This window comes from Drosophila serrata, unplaced genomic scaffold (assembly GCF_035046125.1).
Source record: "Drosophila serrata isolate PLE 108 unplaced genomic scaffold, ASM3504612v1 contig_272, whole genome shotgun sequence".
Classification (NCBI taxonomy): domain Eukaryota; kingdom Metazoa; phylum Arthropoda; class Insecta; order Diptera; family Drosophilidae; genus Drosophila; species Drosophila serrata.
The window spans coordinates 3,872,383-3,899,024 of record NW_028257170.1 but is presented as its reverse complement, the minus strand read 5'-3'; the positions used below and the strand labels follow the sequence as shown (position 1 = coordinate 3,899,024).

General features: G+C 37.4%; 1 protein-coding gene across 5 annotated transcripts; it reads left to right on the top strand.

Annotated features, from left to right (window-relative positions):
* Positions 1–13: 13 nt before the first annotated feature.
* LOC110191121 (bicaudal D-related protein homolog) lies at positions 14–26,641 on the top strand. 5 transcript variants are annotated; one of them, XM_020961872.2, is made up of 7 exons: positions 14–347; positions 2,066–2,250; positions 23,604–23,900; positions 23,959–24,147; positions 24,603–24,668; positions 24,903–25,083; positions 25,145–26,641. In XM_020961872.2, the coding sequence occupies exons 2-7, from the start codon at positions 2,083–2,085 to the stop codon at positions 25,822–25,824; spliced, it is 1,581 nt and encodes a 526-aa protein (XP_020817531.1). In that variant the 5' UTR covers positions 14–347; positions 2,066–2,082; the 3' UTR covers positions 25,825–26,641. The 5 variants fall into 5 exon arrangements, with proteins under 5 accessions (XP_020817531.1, XP_020817530.1, XP_086690469.1 ...); XM_020961871.2 differs by having other exon boundaries at positions 38–347; positions 1,489–2,250; XM_086834343.1 differs by lacking the exon at positions 25,145–26,641 and adding an exon at positions 24,726–24,850 and having other exon boundaries at positions 38–347; positions 1,489–2,250; positions 24,903–24,984.
* Position 26,642: the final 1 nt, after the last annotated feature.

Sequence of the window (26,642 nt, the reverse complement as noted above, 5' to 3'; positions counted from 1 at the left end):
ACTCATTTGTTTTGCCAATTTTCGTAGCACGGCTACGTTATTCAGTTAGTAACGTTCGCGCCAGCCAGACGTAACCGAAACGCGTCGCGTCGTCCCCGAGAAAAATAAAAAACAAGTGGGGAAAGCCAGAAAATCTAAAGCTCTCGAGAGACAAATCGTAACCAAGAGAATCGGACCAAGTTAAAGCCAAACGAAGCGAAGCGAAGTGCGCGTAGATTCCGGAGAATCGTTATAGAAATCGGAATCCGGAATTGTTATATAGGAATCGGACTCCAACTCGAGCTCGGATTTGGACAGCCGGAAGTTCTTGGCTTGGAGAGTGGAGGAGCAGCAGCGTCGTGACCGAGGTTTCTGCCCCTTTTGTTTTGGCGATGCAAATACGGGGATAACTAAACGTATTTAACGTTTAACGGAGAACGCTTTTTGTTGCGAAAGTGGAAAGTATCTGCTGGATACTCGGATACTTTTCGCTTTTGGGGGAAATTAATTAGAGCAAAAGTCCCATGCTAAGCGCGCATTTATTTTTGTTGTTTTGTCAATAATACTGCCAAAATCAGACACATACTATATATATAGATATAGTACAGCGGAAATGCAAAACAATAACTCCGCGGTGTGTCTCTCTCTCTCTGTGAACAGTGCCTTTGTGTGTGTTGCTACGAATTAAAATAAAATAAACACAAAAAGAAGTACATAAATAAATAAATAAATGTTGGCCAAAAGTGTTGCCTGAAGCGTATAATATATAACTATATATATATTGGCTTAAAAACAACAGTTGCTGGCAAAAGGCAGCTAGGCGTGAAGTGCTTGCCAAATGGATTTTCTATATAACAAATGCGAAGCTACCGAAAAAGTAGTGATATACTTATAAATCAGTTAGAAATTTTAAACAGAAAATAAAAACGCGAATTGCAGTACTTTAAATAGTGAGAAATATCTTGTAAATACAACTCATAACCGAAAGGCGGAGCTACTTACTAACCTCCTCATTAAATCATTTATACTAAACGTAAACCTTGTAAATGGTCCCTTAAAATCCCTTAAAAATGTATTTAAATTGCTTGAAAGGTTCCTTAAATATTGTAAATATTCCAAAACCCAACCTTTAAGATACTTAAAACCTTCTTTAGTGTACTTAAACCGCATGAAGCTTAACTAAATACCAACTAAAGACTTACTTAAGTCGGGCTAAAGGCAAATTCCATTTTATATTAACCCTCTTGCTTAACCCTGTAGTTATATGTCATCCCAAAAACACACACCCTACACCCTGAAATAAACAAAATACGAAAAACCTAAAACGAAATGAAAACCCCCAGAAACAAGTAACTAAAAACGTGCCAACGTGACCAACAAACGTTGCTCCTTTTTGGCCAAAGTGATTGGAGGTTTTCCTAGTGCTAATTCTCTCATTACGGTTGCGTACTCTTAATATAATTCATATAATATTTATATATCTAACTGAAACCAACTCCGCCGCTCCAGACATCATCGCATCCGCTCTCTAACCCCTCTTCGATCTGGGCTGCTCCCTGGGGGCAGCATGGAACTATGCTCGGAACCATCACTATACCTACTACTACTCCAACGGCGTCATCTGAATACCTAACACCCCCGAGATATAGGAACTGCATATCTGCAGATTAATCCCAAAACAGCCAAAACTTAAACAAATTGCATCTTGTGCGTGTACGTGTGTGTTGAGTGTGTGTGTCGAGTGTGTGTGTTATGTCTGTAAATCTGGTTAGTTCGTTGTTGTGCCCGTAATAATACACCACACACCCGCCACCCGCTACCGTCGCCGCTCGAAAAACGCTAACGATCATGCATAAACCAAAGCTAACGAATGCTATAACCGCCGCCGCCATTGCCTCATCCATATCCACCAATAATAACAACAACAACCACAACAAGCACACCAGTGCCGGCAGAGAGTCGAAGCGGGCACGCCAGTTCGGAATCGGGATTGGCATTGGCCACCACCCATCGGGCCATCGGCCGGACGACTCCGGCTTCGACCACCTCGACCACTCGTCACTAATTGGGGATTCGATTGATTTAGAACACTACATCAGCGCAATGGAGGCCAGGAGGCATGACCAGGAGCCGGATGTGTGGGCCCAGTTGCAGCAAAAGGAATCGGATATATTGCTGGCCGCCGAATTGGGCAAGGCATTGCTGGAGAAGAACGAGGAGCTGGTCAAGCAGCAGGAGAAACTCATTGAGGACTATTCCAGCAAAATTGAGGTGAGTCAAAGGGGAAGATTATTAGGATTATTATTTAAATAAATAATATTTCAATTATATAAAGCTTGGAGTTCCCATATGTAGAATATTTAGGCATCTTATTGTTATAGTGTCATTGCTTAAATATTTATTTTAAAGTTCAGGGAATGAGCTGTCTTAAAGGTTAAAAATTCTATAAGATGTTCTAGGAGAACCTTTTGGGGTTTAAAATATAATCAATCTAAGCCTTTGAGTTAAAAAACAAGGAAGGAAGCTAAGTTTTTAACCCGTGCAGATTGAAATTCTATCACTGGGAATTAATTCAATATAAATTATATATATTTATGTTAAAAAACAATCCCTGCTTTCATTTCATTCTCAGTTTTGCATTTTCCTCTATATGATATAGTCGTCCGATTTTCATAGAATTTCACACAAAATTCTAGATTAATATATATTGGCTTTATATCAAATTTGATAAAAATCTGTTGAAAAATGGAAAAGTTATAATTTTTTCTTATTATTTTCCGATTATTCCTATGGAAGCTTTATATACATATATGTATGTATATATATAGTCCACCGATCCGCCATGCTCCGACTTATATACTAGAAAATTTATTTAGAAGAATAACTCCATAGTTTCATTCAAATAGCCTAAATTTGTTCAAAAACAAAACTCGCACATCTGAGCTTATGATTCTCAACTGGTTCTAACATGCCCGGAACGAAGTGCCTTCTGCCGGCCAAGTCTCAGAAATGTGTTGTGTTACAAAAGTTGCAAGTCATTGTTTATTAGTGTTCAAAGTTAGTAACTGATCATATTGTACATACTTACTGGTCCTTGCTTCTTACTGATCATAGTTACTTACTGGTCATAGATACTTAATGTTCAGAGTTACTTAATGCTCATTGATATTAACTGATCAGAGTTACTTACTGATCAGAGTGCTCCTCTCTGCCTCTCCCCCTTTCTCGCTATGTTAGTAGCTCTATGTTAATCTCTAGAGGCAACTCCTCTCCCGCCCACTCACACTTACTTTCTCTGCTCCTCTCTTTCCTCGGGGACTATAAATAGAGCCGCTAAGGGCCCGCGCGCCTCAGTCTGTCCTAGGGGTACCTAGTGTTAACATCTCAAGTGATAGTGATAGTGATTACCTTTCGATCCCAAAAATATGACGTGGCCAATGCAATACATCTGGATGACCAGGAAGAAGCTCAGAAATGTGTTGTTACAAAAGTTGCAAGTCATTGTTTATTAGTTTTCAAAATTAGTAACTGATCATACATACATACTTACTGGCCATAGATACTTACTTTTTAGAGTTACAGAGTTGAGAGCAGTAAGCTCATAGATACCTACTGATCATAGTTAATTACGAATCATAGTTATTTACTGATCATAGTTACTTACTGGTCATAGATACTTACTGTTTATAGATACTTACTGTTCAGAGTTATTTACTGGTCATATTTATATATGTTCTTTATTTTTTATTGTAATCATTGATCATGGGCTTCTTTATTGTTCATTATTGAAATTTAAAGGCAATAGAATACTCTTTCTTTATACGTTTTTTATATATCTCTTTAGTAATGGAAAATTTTCCTATTCCCATAAATCACTGCATTATCTGATTTGTTTAAGTGTGGGCTGTAAATGAACAAATTATTTTATTGCTATCGGAATAGCAATTATTTGTTCACTTCTTAAGCAAACTAGAGCTCAAAGTTTCTATGAAGACAATTTGAATAGAAAGTCATCCTAGAACTATTTTAAATTGCTTGTTTCTTACTTTAATAGACTCTTAATAGTTTTCTCCCCTTCTTATTTATTAACAAACTAATAGTTCTCATAAAAGGGCTTAACATTTACCCTTTCTCTATGGGGTTTTTTGATTGACTCACCTGGTGATTTGCATTGATTATTGCCATGACATGTGGCCATACTTTACTTATCTGCCATAATACGACCTCCCAGCACGGACGCATTGCTGTCATTCCCAGGACGAGAGTTAAATAATATATATACAAATACATATGTATATGGATATTGATTTTGTTTTGTATATTTGATGAAACTCCACACCTGTCTGTCCAATGCAGCTCTGTGAGAGCTAGGAAACTTTTGATGATTGCAATTTTATGGCAGTGAGGGATAGAGGCAGACAGACAGACACAGACAGGTGGGGGAACATTAACTATTTAGACTGCCCGGCGGTCCTGTCACTGCGCAGTAAACTACTGAACTATATAGTACATCACGTAAGGCAATCGATTTTAGTTTTTTTTTTGTCACACGTCAACGTTCTTTCTACAGTAAAAAATTATGTGGAAATGTGGAAGTTTTCAGGGTGCCAGCAAAGTGGCTTTATCAGGCGTTCTTCCCTAAAGTCCATGCATAACACCTTGTCTAATGCTTCACAAAAGTTTATGTCTGCTGTCCGACCTTGAACCGCTCCAGTGGGTGGTTGCTCACCTGTTCACACACACACACACAAACTTAGGGTAACTAAACTGACAATAGAAAGAATTTCCGATGGGTAAACAACCATTCCGCTCCAGCTAATGCTATCGCTCCAAGTGAAGTTCAAGCCGCGGCTCAAGTTCGTGGCCGTTCATTAGCATATTGCCTCGAATTTTCCTACCAATTTTCCTACCACCCAAAACCAATAGTTAGGCTAATGTACTTTTGTTGACCGAACGCGGTGTTTTCTTATCAATTACGAACCGTCGACCGATTAATGGCAATCCAATTCACGGAAATACCAGGAAATGCCAAGGGATGGTGATGATGGAAGGGAAACCATGCCTTACCTGAGCCCACGTCGGTGTCAGTAACCCAAGCAAAGGACACAGCAATGCGTTGAACTTGAATATTATCATTGGTACATATTAGGCCTTATATACGTTACTTGGCTTAGTCACTCAAACTGGGGTTTTGTTTTGTTTTTTTTTTTTTTAAAAAGCTTCGTTTAGGAGTGACTTCATCTTCACTTGGAAATGAAAGTGCGAAGGCCAATTGCTGACCGCATAATATCCTGTTAATATTGTCATGATGATGTCATGGGAGAGTCGTTGTAATAACCTGTTTGAAATTGTAAATATTTGAAGACTTAATTGGGAAGGCAGCGATCATGTTTCATTATCTAGAGAAGTAGCTTTAAAACAAAATCTTGAAAGTTTAAAAAAATATTTGATTACAATTGTATACGTACTTATCTGTTTTAGATTGCATTATTGATATTATCGTATATGTTTTGAGTTCAAATATGTATGAAATATTATATATTTTATACCTCTCTCAAGTTTAATTTAATTCGTACTTAAATATCATTCCCTTACAATCATTTAGCAGTATAAATTCATAGTGAAAACTCATTAACTTTTCAGCTACAGCCTTTCATTTTCACACTTTTCAATAATTCATAGTTATTCCACTCGTAAAGGTTCCCTCTCAATTCATATACATATGTCTGTGTATATATTCCCCCACCACTTGCATTTTCCAATGAAAAACCATTAACTTTATTACCAGCCCGTTCCAATTAAAACCCCGAAAATAAAAATGACCAGAGAATTCCCATGTTCCATTTTCCATTAAACCAATTAAATGAAAATCGCTTTAACCGTAATGAAATTGGGCTGCCACAAAATAGAGCTTGACCTGGACAATTGTCATTTAAATTATTTGTTTTAATGTCTTAGTATAAGTTTTAGTGAATTCTGCCGTGTGGCTGCCGCATAAATCTTTGTGGATTTTTGAATTTTTTGTCACCTTGACTTTACCTTTTGGGCTTTCGGATATAGCAAGTGACGTGAGGCCAAAATATTCGTTAGATTCACTTTTATTTGCGTGCTTTTGGCAATATGCAAAATTGTTGTTCGTGTATCTAATTAATTTCATCAACGTTTTGGAGCGAACAATGTCACTTCAGTCGCTGGATGGATGAGTGGTCAGCCATCCTAAGCTATATACTATATGGTTAGTATACATATATATTTTTGTGTGAAAGACTGACGTAATTAGACTGCTCTCTGTGGTGGGTTGTAGGTGTTTGGTTGTGGCTTAAATGGCAGTTGCTTTGGTCCGAAGCTAGCCCATTTTTTTCTGTATTTCTGTTTTTCGTTGTTGTATTTCGCGGTCTGTTGAAGCGTGTGTGCCAATTTACGAGCATTGCCTTTTATTTTTAGCTACGATTTGTTTTTGCATTAACTTTTATATGAGCCATAATATTATATATATACTATATATTGTTCTGCGGCCCGATTCTCAAATGCTAATGAGCTTCAAGGCCTTGTATGGGTCATTTTAGTGGTTTTTCCTTGAGAAGGAGGGTTTCTCCTGAGGAGATTAAGGGTGTAAGTGAGGAGCATGGTTTGGGTAAGCTTGGTAATTATTTAAAGGCTTAAAACCATTAATACCTTTCCCTATATAAATACTTTTCATTGCTCTCTAGAACACCTTTTCCTTTATAAATTGACAAACAAAGCCTATGCTTTGAATCATTCTTATATTCTCAGGCTCATTCTCAGCCATATTTCACTTGGTTTTTTCATGTTGTTTACTGTAAAGCCCACTCCTTATTAACTAGTTCACAGACAATCGACCAAAAATAGTTGACCATTGTTGAGTTGACTACCAAAACGTGTTTTCTTCGAGGCCCGAAAGAGAGAACAATTGGTGGGGAAATCAATTGGTATCTGGCAAAAGGTATTGTGGCAAGCTGTAAGTCGCTCGTTTATCACGATCTGTAGACAATTGTGGCTGTTACTGGTTAGGAAATTGAAGCCCAACTTGGTCGCTCCAAGTGTTGCAAATGGCAGCCGAAAGTAAAGTCTATAATTTGGTATGTAGGCGTTTGTGTTACGGTTAAGCATTTAAATAATTCCAATCGCTTTCGGGCCCCCTTTGGCCTTTTCGAAAGTCTACGCCCCTGAAGTCGCTTTAATAACTTTTGTTTGGTTTTGCGACTGACATTGGCTTGGCCAACAGCAACTGGTTTCAGTTTAAGTTTTTTTTTTATAATAAATTTAAACGTAGAACCACCAGTCACAATCGTTGGCAATTTGTTCTTTTGATCAATTACGATATTAAATTGAAACTTTCAGTCGATTGTAACGTTTTCTAAGAATGCTAATGAAAAGGTAATTCCATTTAAACGTTCTTCGATTAGCCTTGATCGCTTGTAAGTTGATGTCTTTCTTTCAACAGGATGTGGTTGAGTTAACAACAACAGAAAATGGAAGTGAACAACTGCGGTTTTTGTGGCTAATGAAAGGAAGTGCTTCGGGGCTATTGGCAGTTGAATTTACATATCTTACGGGTGGTTTATCTTATTATGGGGATTAATTGGAAGGAAAATGGTTGGTGGGGAGAGTTCTTAACTGATTAAATTGATATCTGATTGAATTATAGAAGAATTTAGAGAAATTATTGTATTTTCAAAAGGAAATGGTTATACAAACTAACCAAATATATAGTTTTTCAGGCATACAGTATTGTATTTATTAATATTACATAGAACCTAAAAATCTTTAGAATATTTTGGCATTAGATTAAGCTAATTCAAAGCTATTCCCCCACTAAAGAACTATAATATATATAGTTAAAGGTTGAAAATATTGGTATACTTTACATTTTAGAATATGTTTTGATGTCGCATTTATTTGGCTTATAATTAATATTAAATTCCAACCTTAATTTTAAATAACCACCCCTCTAATAACCCTTTTTCCACTTATTCCATACCAAAAACCTATTAAATTTAACCATCACATTTAATATCCTACATTTTTAAACACAATAATATCTGAAATTAAAACTCCTGAGAGCTTTCATACTTTTCGAATAGCCATCAACCCCTGAAGCTATATTCATAGTTCATTAATCTCCATGAATCACATAAGTAATAATAATTTAAGAGTGTATCTTCCGCCTTTCGAGCGAGTCACACGCCCACCATGTCCATCTTGGCACTCACTCCATCGAACTGACCCTGTCCCAGTCAGTGGGCGGTTTAAGAACTCACTTCTCAGTCAATGGTTACCTCTCAATCGAAGCCACCTACTTGTGAGACACCTACAGAATCTAGGGTTAGATAACCATACCTGTTCTATAGGCGAAAAGAGTTAAGACCTGAGGTAAAAGCTGATCGGAATAAAACTCTCCTCACGTTCGCAAGCCATTTATATATATCTTTTTTTGGCTTGTGGTGAAGTCATCAACACATTGTTGTTGTTTCTTTTTTTATTGCAAAAACAAAACAGCAAAATTTCAAAATCAACTAATTTGCATGCGAATAATACGGGTTTATATAGCAGCGGGTGTGTGTGTGTATATGTATCATGTCCATCTCATGTGCTGAAACCCAGTTTGATCGATCTTCAAAAAAACAGCAAATGAGAAAAAAGTGTTTACTTAATGTAATCTTCTTCTCTGGGTGAGTCAGAGTGAAGCTTTTATTACTTTTGGGGAGCTCATTTACCTGCTGGCCATTTATTGGGAGTACTCTTAACCCCAACGGGGAGACCGGAGTACGCCTCCACACATTTTGGCCCCATTTTTGGTTTGCAAATTCATTCGAACACGAGGGAATTCTGGCTTTAACTTTTTGGCCTGGCCTTTTGGTTTCTCTGGAAATTAGAATTGAACCCATTGGGGGATCTGGTACCCCCCTTTGAGGTGGCAAATTGAGGTCGTTCGACATAGTTTTGCCATGATTATTATTGGACATTAGTCGCCAGCGTCACCCTATTCGCAGTTGCGACTCGGCTCTTGGCCAGTAATAGCATTTCTTTGGCCATATTGGGTGGATGGATGGGGTGGGCAAAATGTCACGGTGAGTGCTTCGTTTTCCCCTTCAACTTTGTTTTTGTATTTTCTTGCCCAGGCAAATTACTTTCCGTATTGGCCAGGCCAGCAGCTTGCATTTTTTTTCCACCTTCTTCTTCTTTTTCGCTTGTGTCATCGGGGAAACTTGAGTTTTTAATGCGGATTTTCCGGGGCGGCGGCAAAGGCTGCCTTTGGCTTTTCCAGTTGGTAATGAGATTTATGAAATGTTGAAACTATATCAAGAGGGGCTTGAACTATTCCGTGCATAGTTTATGATTATTAAAATATAGAAGTTTAGGGAGAAAAATAATTATAAGGAAGCAAAGAACGAGGTTGAGCATTCTATTAAAATCAGAGTAAGGCTTTAGCTATCTCAGAACTCCTTGTTCTGTAATAATTTTAAAAACTTCTTTGTACAGATATATTGAAATTTGTTTAGATATTGTTACCTCGAAGTATTGTTTTGTTTTTTTGATGTTGCAAGGCATCGTTGACTTATTTATTAAGAGTCTTACCTCTCCCGTAACATATTTCAAAGTCATATTATTAGTTGAAGCTCTGAAAATGTTATTTATTGTTCAGTTTTCTAGTTATTTTATTATTTATGGTTTACGCTTTACGAGGGGCAGCTCTCATCATCATCATCATCTTTGAGGCGGAGTTATAAGATCCAATTTAATTGTCACACTGCTTGGCCATCCAACTTGACCACAGAGGAGTTTGGTAGGCGGAGACACACACAGTTGATATGGCTAACTGTGGCAGTCACGGAGATTCATTTCCTCAGGCCAGTTTATCGACAGGAAGCGGATCTATTGCAAATTACACTCGATATTGATTTGAAGACATTACATAATCGCCGAGACCGTGAGCCAACGGTAACGCCTCACTGTCAAAGTCCCATTGATGTGCAAATTGCAACTGACAATTGAAAATTAATAACTACAGCAAGTAAATTATAGTAAATTGCCACGGCTCTCGACTCTGGTCTCTTAGGGAGAGCGGATCAGCCTTTGAGATAGTTATGGTAGAGTGGCATCTTCCAGTACTCATCCATTGTTGTTGTGAACCCACGTATGTATGTTGCATGTGTATAATTTTATTAAATTTATTGTTGCTTTTTTGCCCAACAAACACTCACACACTGATGATTTTTAATGAATTTTGCTGAAGGTGAAAGCATTTTCACTTTCCAACAGACAATTTTCGGTGTCAAAGCGAGACTTGGGAACAATAGAAGCTCCAAGTCAAGACTTGAAAATGTCGTTGGAGTCTCTCATCTGAAGTCAAGTCAATAAAGAAAATTAAATCAAAAAGCATTTCAGTAGCTAATTTTAGAAGAAAGCAAAAATAAACTAAGATAAAATATGCAGCTCAAAGATTTCTTAAGTTTCTTAACAAATGAACTTCAAACTTGGTTTAATAATAAAGTAAACATGACTACTATGTCAATTTCGATTCCTTAGAGTGTAGTTATAGTTACATAGAACATTATTAAACAAAAATCAATGTCTGTAGGTAAAAATCAACCCAAACTTGCCCTTTTTACTTGCCAGCTGACTCATTGACAATTAATTAACAATATCTCCCCTGTGCTCACTCCCTCACTACCCTGTCATATCTCTGCCTGTCATATCTATATATGTACCCCGCTAATTGGCCAGCTTTCATTGCAATAATACAAATATATACACTCATATATATATAGATATTTTTTGTGTGAGTGACTAAGAGCCCGGCCAATTGGCAAATTTCAAAGGCCAATACAAATGCAAATAAATATACAGCAACAAAAAATATGTATATATTCATATGTATAAGGCCATCGAACGTTAGCATGATGACAATAATAGACGATTTCACAAAATACGATATAGCCAAAGACCAAACCCCCATCCGCACCCGATACCAACCCGGAGGGAGTCCATGCCGCAGGGCAAAAACTTTTTCGTAGGCCTCACGCAAATCAGATAACGAATTCGAGTGTCAGACCAAGTGGCATAAACAATGTGGTGGTGCCCCATCGGCCAAGGGAGAAGCTTCAGAGGATTTGGGGGAAGAGAGTGTGGATGTTCCAGTGGCTTCTCCTGCCTTCTCCTGATGACAGTAATTTATGCACTTCGCGTTCAATTCAAATGGTTTAACCATAACTGTGGTCGGGGTGGATCTGTTAATTGCAAAAACTATCCGGATTGAATGTGTTATCGCCCATCGAAATGTGCGAATCGATGGGATAATTGAGTATTCCAAGTTCCTATATGGTTTTATATGATCTAAAAGCCTCGAAAATACTTTGAAATTGTAGAAATCATATAACTAAAACGAATTACATATCAAACATTAAAGAAATACCATGTAAAAATGACATTTCAACACTTAAAGTTTTTGTAAAGAGCTTGCCCAATCGATTGATTCTCAGTTTATACTCAAAAGTAATATTTAAAATATCAAAATATTCACAATGTAGTAAACTATACTCTTTCCTTATATTATATTACAATTTCAAAACTAATCTTATGTAATTTAGAACATTATAATCTTTTAATAGTATTTAACCTTCCATTTAGTAATAAATGTTAATCATATCTCACTAAATCTAACTAAATAATTAAACTCCATCTCGCTTCAAACTATCCGCTACAACTATATTTTTTAACCGATTGTAAACTCTAATTAACAAGGTCAGCAGCATTGACAGGCATAATTAAAAGCTAATTTAATGGCCAATTATCGTGTCATCGGGCCAAAAGATAGCTCAAGACGAACCTTGCATTTTATTTACACATATTTCCCCCGAGCACCGCGGACTTACTCAATCGCATAAATAAGTCGAATTAAAATTAGTTGAGCATCCGGACAAATCAAATTCGACTTATTTGCTGAGTGTGACTCAGGCCCAAAAACTCGGATTGAGAAAGAGACAGAGGCTGACATAGAAACAGAGACAGAAACAAGGGAGCGAAGCGATCGCTCTACTCTACTAAGCATTCGCAACGACAATCAGATAGAGGTTGGACACAGAAACAAATAGAGAGAGATAGGGAGACAGAGAGAGAGAGAGAAGTAAATAAACACTCGAAATAATTCTTTATAAGAAGTGTTCGATAACAGCTACTTAAATTATTTCATAAGATAATGAAAGAATTATCTGGAACATATTTCTTCATAAGCACAATCAATCCTTGTTTCAGCAACTACCATTTATTTGGTGTCGATTTTATTTTGAATTTTATACTATTATTTTATACTTATACCTTTACAATTTCTATAATTAATTTTGTAATACAAATATGCCCTAGATCGTAGAGAAATTTAATATTTAGTTTTAGGAGTTGGACTTTACTTCTTGTTTACCTTTTCACTGAGGTTTTCTTTTCTTGTTCGACGCTTTTTTCCCAGTGTAGCAACACTTTAAGTTGCAATTGAAACAGTTTTACTATCCGATTGTTTAAAATAGTGTGAGTTTCGGCGTATGTGTACCCAAGTGCTGGTATTATGCAACGACTCTTTGCAAATTTATATCGAAGTGTCTTTCAAAGTGTCTCGCCTATATTTGTGGAGTACATAGGGGGCGCTCCACTAACTTTAGTTAATTTATAGTAGTTTGTTAACATAAAAAGAGGTACTTTTAAACATAATTTATTTTTACTGAAATGATTGATTTGTTGTTATAATAAAAACTAGTAAAGTTGGGTCACCAGCTATATAAATAAACAAAAGCAATGGTATTTATATGATCTTACAACCTTTTTAAACTATTTAATTCGCAATGAATATTTTATATTTATCATAGAAGTAATAATAGTACTTAACTAAAAGTAGGGTATACATTTTCTTACAAACTGAAAGTTTGTAACTGGAATACCCCAATCAAAGCATTGCTGTCTTTTTCGCTGGCACCTTACTTTGCTGCCTTTGGCAATTAGCGCACTCTCGCCGCTTTCCGCCATTGTTTGCGTAAATGTTTCACCCACAAAACTCTATTTTCCTTTGGATGGGGAATCCCAGTCCCAGGAAACCATTTAGCATTGCTGAAGCCTGAGAACTAAGTCGCCTGTCACTCCTCCAGGTCGTCTTGTTGCACTCCAATTTGGCTTTGGCCCGGTAAAAAAAAGGTGGCAAGTGTTGCAGCAAAAGCACAGCGGTTGGTATCATGTAAGCTCAACACTTTGAATTATGGACAGATTGCCACATGTGTTTCTTTAACTGTAAGTGGAGTTTTTCACTGTGGTTTAATTTTTCTTTCTTTTTTGTTAAGTTAAAGAGGCTACAAGGTGTTGGACAGGCCGAAAAAAAGTAACCCATGTAGTTGACATTTTTAATGGGGGGGAAGATGCATAAAAACAGCGACTAAATGGCCTGGGAAAACTGGAAAAGTATGGGTAACTATCTCTTAACTTGGGAAATATAAAAACCCTTACAGTTTCCCTTATAAATTCCTCAAGTTTCCTACAAATTAATCAATATCCAACTTTACCATGACTACCAAAAATGTTATTTATTTGTATTTATGACGAGCAAAACATAAACAAAGTCAAAGACACACCACCAGCAGAGCAGAGCAATAAAACATGTCTTCCCCGTACATAATTGGGCCATAAATTTAAAGATTTTCCTTTTGGCGCGAAACAGTCGAGAAATTATATGGAAATAATCTTTTAGCAAGTGGTGAGGCAGTCCATTGTTCTTGGGCTCTGAGCTCACATAATCAACCCGAGGAGGAGTCGTAATCTTAAATCTCCTCCAACTAGTTACCCTCGAAGAGTCATCATTGGCCATATACTAAGTTTTTGGTTATCCGATGATTCTGTTTTAAAGACTTTAAGCCCACTTCAAGTGGCCCTGAGATGACCGCTTGGCTGGTCTTGTCTTGTCTTAATGGTCTTTAGGGGGCCCAATTTTCGGTTAGTTCTCTGTGTCATAGTTTTATTTTCGTATGCTTGTTAAGCACGCCATTGCAAGATTAATGACATTTTTTCCCTCAAACAAAAAACATCTGTCATACAACTAGGAAGTCAAGTCAGGAATTTTATATATATGTATATTTTTAAAAATTTACATTTATGGAATTTATGGGAAAGTGAAATTTTAGTCGCGAGTTCACAAGTGCTAATTTCAGCTTATTGACAAGGGGAGCGTCTTTCGATCATATTTAACATCTGAATCGGAAGTTGGAAGTTGGAAGTATATGCATAAGAGAGCTAAAAAGAAATCGAATAAAAAGGTGTGTGTATAGAGGAGAGAAACAGAGGAAATAAAGGTGTTGTAGGAAGCACACGCCACATAATTATTTAATTCGAGAGCATTTTGCTTTAGGCTAATTTTATAGACCACTTTTTGCATTATATTTTTTCGTGGCTTAAATTAAACAGAAATTCAAAATGGAATCAAAATAAAAATCAATCTGCTTAAAAAATATATATCAGGGCTTTAATAAGACTCTCTTCTGGCCATTGAATAATCATCCGTTTTTTGGTTTTATTTAAACAACTGTTTATACAAACTTTTGCCTTTGTCTTGCTTGGAGTTCATTTACTCGGCCACCATGATAATTGTTTTTTTTATATATCCAGGTATATTTTTGTATATATATTTTTTCTGGTAATACTATTTTTTCGCAATCAGCGCCTCGTCATTAGCGGAGGCAGCATAATTAAAAAACTCTTAGCCAGCAAGTTGAGGTTACCTCCGAGGGGGGGAAAACAAAAGAATTGTGGTCGAAACAAAACAAAAAATAAAAACAAGAGACCTCAGATTGTGTAAACAATACAAAGAACAACAAGTGAAAAACACAAGTTGTATATTATTATTTTGAAATATTTAATGAGTTGTTGCGGAGGAATTAGAATGGTTGAGGCAATCAAAATATTTTTATGGATTTTCTATGGTGAGTGATGGCAGCACAGCTTTTGGGCTATTAAAATACATAAATTAGGCTTAATTATGTATTAAAATTATAAGTGTTTTATACATTTATGATGGAGTATTATTCTATAATTAGAAAAGAGTTAAGTTCTGTAAATTAGGAACTAGACAGGACAGGACTTGGGTCATGAGAAAACTAAACCCTAATTTTGCTTGCTAAAATATATACTTCCTGGAAAGTTATTGCTAACTGATAAATTATACCTATAATAATTATTATATTCTTTTGAAGAAACCCTTTATAACTTTCTTAATAATACAATTTACATAATGGTAAACAATTTCAAGAATATAGACTTGTCAGAAGCTTTTAAATAATAATAATACTTTTATAAAAGATAGTCTCTGCTAGGCTCCACTGTATTTTATAACTTTTAAATCATATTTTTTGCCTACTTCTTTTACAAACTCTTGACTTTCCAGATTCCAGACTCTTATAAGCTCTTTATGCCCAAAACGGTGACTAATTGTTAAGCCCACCTCTGACTCCAGCAGGTTACTCTTCTGGGCCAGCTTCTCTTTTTCTTTCTATTAAGTTTCATTGACTCTGTGAGAGTTTGGCCAAAATACCCACGCTTGGCCCTGCCCACTGAAAGAAATTGTGGCTCAAATTTAAGCTTTTCCCCATTTTTATTTTTTGGTTTACATTTTCCCCGTTTTGATCGTCTCAGGTGTGTGCACATGCGCAGTGGGCGTTACATTTTGCCGTAAGTAACATATTTATGGCCTAATAATTTTTGGCCTGCAATCAGATCTAGAAGTGAGTTAATTTCGGTGCAATCTGCCGAGTGCTTACCTCATTCCGCCCACAGAACTTGTGTCATTCTGCCAGAGAGCTGTCAGAATATGGCTCTTATCGGTGGCCCGGTGATAAGTTCTCCCCCAATTCATTTTGGCCATGTTTCGCATGTGCCGGCGATAAGATAATGGCCACAAAAAGCGAAACAAGTGCAGCGATTTTTTTTTGTTATATTTCTTCCATGAATCATCGCTCAGAGCTGGTATGGGAATATTTTTTGTTATAACTTTATTTATCTTTATTAAGTATTTTGTAAACAATGTCTGGCACTCCCACACCCACACTTTCCATCACGCCAAGAGCTGCTAATTAATCATAATTACCACTTCCGACTCTAGTTGTCGTCGTTGTCACATTTAAAGAGTTGCCAAAACATGAAAATTGCCACACTTTAAGTTTTTTGCCATGCTTCGTCTTGCCAATCACCTGAGGTCTTAGCCATCCCGAAATTGGTTTAATTAATGTTGCTCTCGAAACCGTTTTCGTCTCGAAGATAAAAATATAAATTCGCTTGCCCAATTCCTTGGGGTTTTCACAATTTCCTTAACAATGGTTTGAGAGGGGGATGTCTGGCATGAAAATATTGTCAATGCCAAACACTTGAAATTACAAACAGTGAATGTCGATTTCATTGCATTTTATTTGTAATTCCGTTGGTCTTTTCTTTGCCATGAAATTGCACAAAAATGTACACAAAAAAATGGAGCAGAAAATGGGTAGCAAAAAATAATGCCGGCTTATTGGGACTTAAAATGGGTTTTAAATAGAGGGTTGGGCCAATAAACCTTATTTTTTGCCAGGGCATTGCATTTATTTACTTGAAGTTGAGCTAAATTAAATTGGTTATTTAAAAATAATCTATGGGATAAACTATTATATTATAAGGTATTAATTCTTGATCTTTGACGATGAAAATGTCAAATAAGGTAAAGAATCTTTTGTACTTTAAAGAATATGACCCTTATTGGAGTTATATATAGAGCTAAACGTATCAATCCAAAAAAACAAATTTATTTCTAGCAAGATGAGGATCCAATCTTGATTTAACATATTTTTCCTATAATTATAAACATATTTCTACTCCACAATAAATCCTGTTCATATTTGTTTGTAAATTTATATTGATTTCCTCTGAATTAATTAGCGAATTGTGTGTAGCAATAATAATCTGGCAAATAAATCCCCCAATTGTTGTCATCCCTTTGCCATGCCTCACCACTCACCATGACCAAGTTGGCAGCAAAAGTCTTGCATGGCTTGCGGCTTTTGGCCCAAAGCACTTGGCTTACACTCTCGCAGAGCCAAGGGCAACCGAAATTGCATTGCCTGAAGTCGCCGTCAAGCAAACCGAACCGAACAATGGCAGAGATTCGCCTTTTCGCCTGATTGTGGCATTATTTTTTATTATTATACTTATTAAGCCCTGAAAGAAGAGTCGAGTCAGTCAGTCAACTGTGGCGGAGGCCCAAGTGAGTAGTGCCACGCCCCCTTTTGCCTGACTGCGACATGACCTTAGGCGCATAAACAAACTTTTGGCCCATTGCTTCGAGTATATTCGGACTTGGTCTATATAATCTTTATTTTTTTATGGCTTCAAAGTTGAGAATCAGTTCATTTCGCGACGGTTTTCATGTGTGAGAGTGTGTGTGTGTCTGTATTTTGGCCATAAAAAGGGGGGAGGAGGTCAATGCTGCATTTACTTGCTTGGTGCATTGTCAATGGGGTTTGTTTTTTATGGGGAGCTATGGAGTTTTCCGGCTGACAAAAACACAACTCGATTGCAGTTTAAATTAATTAAATAGGTTGGGTTTTTTCACTGGGAGAAAAATAGTATAAAACAAACTGTAAGATGTGTTAAGAACTTTAAATATTACAACAAGGAATATTCAGTAAATAAGGCATGGAAATAATATGATGATTTATATATATTTACATATATCACTGACTTATCATTATTAATAAAAAGGATTATGATCCCAAAATGATGGTCAATTAATGGATCTTAAAATTCTATAAACATATCCTTATCTTTATCTTTATCTCTATAAAATCTGACAAAATGACACCAGTTCATATGTTATAGCATTGATAAACTAATAAATCAAATATAAATATCTCTTGTTAAAGAAAACCGATGGGTTCTTTGTTATCAATTCTCACATGAATAAACTAAAAGTAATCAAAAGTGTAAATTCCTATCTTATAAAGTGATAAGATATTGCTATATCTACACATATAGAACAAGCCTTAATCAGATCTTAGTTTAAATATTCATAGTGATTCCACGTTTCTACCAATAACTTAAGTCATATTTAAAGTGTGCCACATTTATTCATATTTATGAAAGATTAGATTTATATAACTTTCTTTATTGACATTGATTTTCCTTGAATGTTTTACGTTGATTTTTAATAAAAAGGTTAAAAGGGTTTCAGCTCGATACTGTTTAATCCTTTCTTTGATGTAAATGTCATTTATTTTATTATCTATTATATCTATTACTTAGATATTTCCTAGTTTCCCAGTGCATTTCTTGGCCACCTTCCAAGCCCTGTGGGCTGTTGACAATTCAATTGGTTTTATGGCCAACTGAGTAGAGTGGAGCCTGGCAACTGAATTGATTTATTGTCGACAACTGTGCTGTGCAATCCAACTGCAGTGTGGGCCAATCTTCATCGCTAATTGCTACATTTCACACTCGCTTCTTGGCCAACCGACGAGCTGCAACAATTTAAGCCATCAAGAGGAGAGGGACTTTTCACAAGACTTCCCCCTTTTGTTATCAGCGATGATCATTAATCGGTTTCCATTTAAATGAGCTGAAATTAGTCAAAACGCTTGCGACTAAACGTGCAATTTGCATAATTTGTGAGCCACATTTCGCTTTGCATGCCAATAAAGTGCATTATGGCATTAGCAATTATGTGCGAGTGCCGCTAATTAAAATTGTAATTGTTGGAAATGTGTCTTGAGAAAAACGGAAAGTTGCAACTTTTCCTGCCAGTGGGCAGGCCCCACTTTCCACCCCCAAAGTGGCATTTTGTGCAACGAAGTGCGGTTGATTTATCTATGAACTCCGGCTAAATACGCACAGCCAAGAAAAATGCCAGAAAAATGCAATCCAAGGCAAGGCAAAAGCATGTGGAAAATGCATTTGGAAATGCTGTCTGGGCCATTGACTCACCCGCCCCAAAACAGTTACCGGATTGAGTTAAGCCAAGCTCTGAGCTCGGCTCAGCTCACCCTGTCTTAGTCATGGCTCTGAGCAAAATCTTTAGCAATTCAAATGCTTAGCCAGCCGAAGGTTTATTAATGCACTGCAATCAGCTTTAATGTTTCTTAATATTTTCTTAATTTTTCTTTGTGAATATATGAATACTAATTGGTATAAAATTATATATATAAACTATGCATAGATCATAGGAACACAAAAGTCATTAAGATTTGAAAGATTTTACTGGGGATAAAAACGGGGTAACTCCTTTGCTTCAATGCTTAGCTCATAGCTTATTTATTACTTATAGTATAGTATTTTTTTTTACTGTGCTAAACCTTTTGTCTGCCAAGTTAATTCCCATTCATTTGACATTCGAATTTTGCTTCTGCGCTTACCTGTTGCAAGAAGTGAGCCTTGTCAACTCATCGCTCTTGCCAATGAGCATTCAAGCGAGTCATTCAGCTAAAAACCCCAAACCCCTTATGGCACGATTCTAGCCTGGCCAACGTGACTGGGCCGGCAATTTAGTTAATTATTTGTGCGGCAATTATCGAATGCATTCTGCAGTCTGTGGCGGCACGCCGCTTTCAACACTCCCCAAACCCATCAGCGGAGGAGCTATTGTTGCTGATGGCTTCTATATGTTATATTACTCACTTGAAGAGAGGACAAAAAACATGCTTCTGCAATTCAAAAAAATTAGTAACTTTAAATTGTTCAAAGAGTTTAACATGTAGGTTATTGTTGAAGTATAATTACCACTTCAAAGGAACTATCTTTAATGGAACTTGAACAGACTTTTAGTTTGGGAAAGTAAGTAGTTTAAGGAGCGGTTTGTAATAATAAAGGATTGTTTAAATAAATTTATATATAAGCTAAAATTCTTCATCATATTCTTGGAGAAGTATATATTTTTAAAGAGAAATATAACTTTTTAAGAAGGTTTCTAATTATTTTAGTAAGCATATCAAGCTTCTGACTAACATTATAAGACCATACTAATAATAGTGACGGGCTTAATAAACCAGTAATAAACTACTTAAAGAAGTCCTAAGTCTAAGTCTTAGTTCAATTAAAACCTGTCCCCTTGTAGTTACTCCTCATCAAACCATCCAATTATCTTCTAAAACCCACAATCCCTAATCCCTATTTACTTAGGCCAAGCTTTCAAGTGTCAAATTAATCGGAACCCTTGCTCCCACTCGAATCGAGCGTGAATAGGTTTCCCTTTATTTACCTGGCTCACTTTTGTACGGCATTAGAGAGGTATTTGCATAAGTGCACACTCGCCTGATGGCACTTGGCCCATTGATGAGTCACCTGTGCGCACCTGTCGCTCGTCCGAAGGGGGTTTGCCTAGTTTATATTCCTACTATTTTTTTTTCTCTCTCTTTGTATTATTTCTGTTGTCGCTAAGCGTGTCAATTGCTTCGACATTTCCTGCGCAGAAATTTCGCTGCACAAAAATATTTATAATTTTCATACCAGAGGAGCGTTTTGGTTCGAAAGTGGGTCGAGTTACGTCGCAATTTGAATAAGACAAATAAGCCATGGCAACATTGTGGCAACATACATGAGCTGGCAACATGTTGCCAGTGGCGGGCTGCTGGGGCGTGTTAGCTTACACCGATCCGTGGCAGCGAATATATCCCATTTCGGGCGATCATGCAATGCAATTAGTTGTGGATGGAAAAGAGATTCGAAATACAAATATACGTAATAAAATTAACGCAAAAACAAAACTGCCTTGTCCATCATGAAATTTGAAGCGGCATTTGTTTTTTATAATGCTTTGTTTTTGGTGTTTTTTTTTTTGTTTGTTTCTCTTTAGTTTTTCCTACAATTAAAGTCTGCCACATGATTTTGCTTTTGAATATGTGAACTCATTTTTTGCGGCTGCGCGGCGACGGCTGCTGTGGCGATGGGCTGCACAGAGAAAAAATGAGAGTCCTAAGGGAGTTGTGGAAAAATTTAAATAAAATTCAACACAATTAACCTATTTCTAAAATTGAAGTTTCTTTTTTTCTAAAACAGTGTGTATTTAATTAATTAATAAATGATTTAATTGATTAAGTAATGTCATGTTGATGGAATGTTTAAAATGAAAGAATATATCATATTATAAAGATTATAAAATTGTTTAAGTCCTAAATTCTATATGAAAATTACCCTTTGATGCCCGTTTTTTTCATATACTTATTAAAACATATTTATTATTATTTGTTTAAAATATTTTGCCTATTATTTTATAGTTATTTATAGCAACTTGTAGCTTGAATCTTGCTTAAGAATTTGAGGTGCGATTCCTCCACTAATAAACCCTCTTAAATATTATATTTATTTTTATAAAATCCGTTTTAAACGCTTCCTTATACAATTTATATTACCATATAATACTTCTTAAGAGCCTGGCCTTTTTAAATATTTTTCTATATTTTAAATATACTTATGTCGTACAAAATTTAGATTATAGATCTTGAGTCTCTGTATTTTATTCTCTGTGTACCTGTTGATGGCAACTTCCGCTGTTGCTTTTGCTTTTGCTATTGCGGCTGATGTTGCTGCTGATGTTGCTGATGTTTGTTGCTGCTGATGGTGGTGCTTCTGCTGCTGGTGGCAGCTGTAAGTAGTGGAGCTGCTGCCATCATCAACACATTTCATTGAGCGTGAAATGGAAACAGAGAAAGTACACAACAATATGTACAATAATTTTTATTTCTGCCTGGCTTTATCTCTCTGACTGTGCGCAGTCTCCTTCGCTTTTGAGTCCAGCAATTGTGCTTTATTGTTATTAAAGTTTTTCCCATTGTTGCAGTTTTCCTTGGGCTCGGCTTGGTTTTGGCTCGGGCTCAGGCTCAGGCTCGAGGTGCTTTGGTGCAGCGACAACTACTTTGTGGTTTTTTCGGCATCGTTGGCATCGTCTTTTGCATTTTATGCAAATTGCCCGTAATTTTATTTAAGCTTTTCATTTACAGTTTTGTCGCTCCAATTTATTAGTTTGTTGTTGTTGCTTTTTCGCTCGGTTTCCCAGTTGTTTCGCTGATAGGCCAAAACAATCGCGTTGACTACTCGGATTTATTGCCAACTCGTGATTTCTCCAACTCGATACGTGGTCGCATTAGCTTTTCCGCATCGCTATCGCGGTAAAAAGCAAGAAAAAATACAAAAAAAGAAGCTGACTGCATTGGTTACAAGGCTTGACTTTGGATTCTATTTTCTTGACGTTTTTTGCGGGCCTTTTCTAGCCAGTGCTAGCCAGTGTTTGCCAATTGAAGGTCCACTTATCGATTAAACTTTGCATGCAATTTTCAATGTCTCCGCAAGCCTTGATCCAAAAAGGTCGGGTTATAAAAAAACACATACAAATAGCCCCCAGCAAGCGCCGCTTAGTCATATCTACTTACCTCATGCTTTTTACCTGGCCAAGACTGACACACGCCTGTCAATTATGCAAATTATTCGCTGCCGTTTCTCGCGCCAATAATTCAAAATTGACAGTCGAAAGCCGGGCTTAGATCACGGTGGCTTCAAGCCCTAACAATCTTCAAATAAACTATTAATCATTAATGTTCATTTAGGGAAAATTATCTTGGAAATGTGTTGATATAAGGTTTTATTTTCTTTATATTTACATACCTTATAAATATATATACTTACATCCGGTGAATAAAATTGGTATGATTTATAAATTTTTTAATATAATATTAGTATATATTTTCATTTAAATTTATATTATCAATATTAACCAGTAATAAACTGGAAATTCTGTTCAAAACTTTTTTAAAGAACCCAACCCACACAAGACTTATTTTTTAAAATGAGTGAATGTAAAATCCCTTACTTAGCTAGTTAATAATGGCTTATTAACCGCAAAGTATTAGTACAAGTATTAGACAATTAACTAACCACATAAAATAAAACACACAAAAAAAACTATTAAATATTATAGATATAGTTGTTAAAACAAATTGAATAATCTTTACAACCCACTTTAAAATCAAATTTCCCAGTAATTGACTGAAAACTCCCGGGTAACTCTTTCTGACTGATGCGCTTTTAATTATTTTTTATTTTTTGTTTTACGAATGTATTTTTGCCAGCCATTTGTCTGCAAACCGCATCTCAGTGTTGAGCGAAGAAGTGAAAATTCAATTGCATTTTAATTTGAATAATGGGAATTTGTTTCTTTTGACGGGTTGGCTTTGCTTTAGCAGCCGCCGGTGTCAAAAGTCGTTGGCATTGTTTTGGGGGCTTGGGAGAGAGACTTGGAGTCTTTTTGGTTGCCTCCGGCACAGTGGGGCAAATCGGTGCAAAAAGCAGACTAAGTAAGAGGTGGTACTAGCAACTCTTTTGTCTTTTTTTTTTTTTTGCATTTTGGCAAGCCAAGAGGCAGGCAATTGAAAATGTAAATAAGAGTAAACAATTAGTAGTCGAGTGCTGAGAGCTGGGTTAACCTTGCGGTTTGCCTGGGCCTGTATCCGAGCCCATTGTTGGCTGGCTTTCATTGTCTCGGCAGTCGGATAATTGACAAGACGTCATAGAACAAACAATACAATAATGCACACAATTAACTTTCATTTTTTCACCCTCACTTGCAGAAACTCGAGCAGGAGAAGCATGTACTGCGCCAGAAGCTGGCAATTGCCGAGGACGAAAGCGACCAGCGAGTCCTTGAGCTACAGTCCGATCTCAGTGAGCTAAAAGAGAAGTTGCAGACGCAGGACACAGCCATTCGACAGGCAGAGAAGGAGAAGACCATCCTCATCGATGAACTGCAGCATCAGAATACACGACTCACGGAACAGATCCAGGAGGCGCATGCCACCGAGCTAAAGCTCAGTGCCCAGATTCAGGAGCTGAAGGACCAGTACCACTACAGGAATAGCAGCCTGCAGGTGGGTTTCTCTCCTATTTTACTGGAAAACTGAAATTAATATCCATTTCTCCCTCCAGGAACATGTCAACAGCCTGGAGTCCATCAAAACAGAACTCAACCTCACCACGGGCAAGCGGCAAGAGCTGGAGCGTCGCCTGCAGCATGCCCAGGAGGAGAAGGAGAGCCTGACCTCGTCGCTGGAGGAGGCCTCCGACCGTATCCACATGCTGGAGCGCCATGCCCGCGAGCAGGAAACCAAATTAGAGGTAAATCAGCCAGAACATCATGATGTAGAAGAGAGTAAAGGCGGAGGAAGAGCCCAGAAATTGGCTTTATCACGTCGCGTCAACGGAATCGTGATTTACCCAACAAATGAAGATTATTTATGGGCCAACAGAGCCAACTGCGCAGTTTCTCGAGTGCCACTGCCAAGTTTATCTCCTCGACAGCAACTTTCTTTTTGCTCCGCTTTGTGCCAAGACTAAACTCCATTCTATAAATATTTATCAACATGGATTCATTAGCAATGATTTGAGGAAATTTATTGGATGAAATCTAATCAATTTTGTATAGCAAAAAAATTGGCAACAATATTTAAAGATAACAGTAATGAAAAATATCAAACTTGAACTTGAAATAATACCAACAGTTAGTTAGGAATATAAGACAATTATAATTTAGTTAATAATATTTCAATTCACATTCTAATCCTTCTTTTTAGACCACCTTACAAGCATTGGAACGCTCCCAGCGTGAAAATAATGTACTCAGTGAACGTTTGGGTGCCGTAAGTTATCTCCTTCTTCTATTAAACTAATTTATCATCTACTAACCCATCATTAAGCGCTCTTCAAGGATAACTAACAAAGCTAATCTGAAATTCGTAAAACTATTCAAAAGGAAGTTTGAACAAAAATGCTAACAAAATCAAGTAGCTTTTCCCCCTAACATCAGTCTGTTTATACTCAAGTCGTTGATATATCTTTATAATTGAAATCATTTTGAAATCCCCCATCCGTAGGATACAAATTCGAGCACGCCGGGAAAGAAGAGTCTGCAGTTTGAAATGGAGTGCGATGAGGATGATGGAAGCTACACGGAAACGGGGAAGCCCAACCATATGTGGGTCGAGGCTAGATCCGTCTACATACAACTTAAGTCCCTTGTGGACTCGCTGAAAGTGAGCCACGACGACGACTCAGGTAACAGATTACTAACAGATCGCTTAGAGCCAACCTCTAACCTATCCCCGATCCTCAACAGGTCTCAACTCTGACATATCGCTGGAGCTGGAGTCAATGGACAACACCATCTCGAGCTCGGAGCGCAACGAGGATGGGCACATGGCCATCGAGTTCCGCCAAGGCATGCTGTCAGCCATGTCTGACGAGCTGACCCGGTTGCTGCTTAACCTGGATGCCGGCAACTTCAAAAAGATGCTAGACCAGACGCGCAACCTGGTGCTCGAGCAGGAGGATGAGATCAAGCGCAGCCACCAGCTCATTCAGCAGCTAGAGGCCAAGGTCACAGTGACGGACGTGGAGCTGCAGAACGTGAAGGAAGAGCGAGATCAGGCGCGTGGCGACCTCGAGGACACCACCGATCGGGACGAGCTGCTGTCCAAGGCGCAGACAGAGCGTGATGCGGCCAACGGCCGTCGCACCAAGGCCGAAGTAGAGTTGGCCAAGACGCGGGTGGAACTAATGCAGGCCAACAGCCAGCTGCTGGAGTCCATCCAGCAAAAGGTCGAGCTGTCGCAGCAGCTGGAACAGTGGCAGATGGACATGCAGGAGCTAATTGATGAGCAGATGCGCTCCAAGCTGATCAACAATCGGCGAGCGCTGGCCAACGAATCATCCGCCCCGTCGCCACCCAGCAGTGCCGCCGCCAATCTGGCCAAGCGTGTGTCCAGCTACAAGCTCTGGAGCTTATTTCAGCGGTAATTGGATGCCGAACCTCACCGTTCGCTGGAAGGTGTACGCCACCCTCATCTTCTTGATGTAGGGCTCGGCGCGAAGCTATATATTTTTAATATTTATATTTATAAACAAAACAAACACAGACACACACAAATCGGAGGAGTGCGAATTGTACTTAATTGTTATTTGTATACTGAAGCTGAAGCATCATCGCCCTTCTCCCTCTTCTGTTCGTAGTGAAATCTATCTAATTACGCTTTATTAATTTTAAATACTTACCGCATATTCGATATGATTATTGTACCTACTTGTAATTAATGTAATCTTAAAAGAACTCGTACTCGTACCTATGTCTAAGCAGCGTCTCTCTACTTTATTAGTGACCACATATGGACCTCACAAGTAATCCTCCAAACAAGCTATACATTTTGTGTAGGGATTACTTGTTGGGTCCGTTTTGGGCCTTAATTTGTTAACTGATAATCAAAAAACTAAAGTTGGAAACATATCGCGCCTTTATTTTTGAGGGGAGAGCTTGAAAAGCCTCCTCCTTTCTCGGAAGAAGCTGTTTGCGATTCATCATAAATCATAAATCAAAACTGAAAATCAAAATTTGTACGTAAGAGAAATAAAAGTAATGTGTAAGAGCAAGGCATTTATGTTAATAGCATTAAAGAATTATTCATTATGCTGGCAATAGAAAGGAGCGCAGGAATTGTTAGATAAAAGAACACAAAAAACTGTGCAACAGACACAAAACTTGCCTTAATTGAACGGACAATGAAATTTTAGATTGTTTAAATAAAACATAACTTACGAATAAACATACAAATATATTGCAC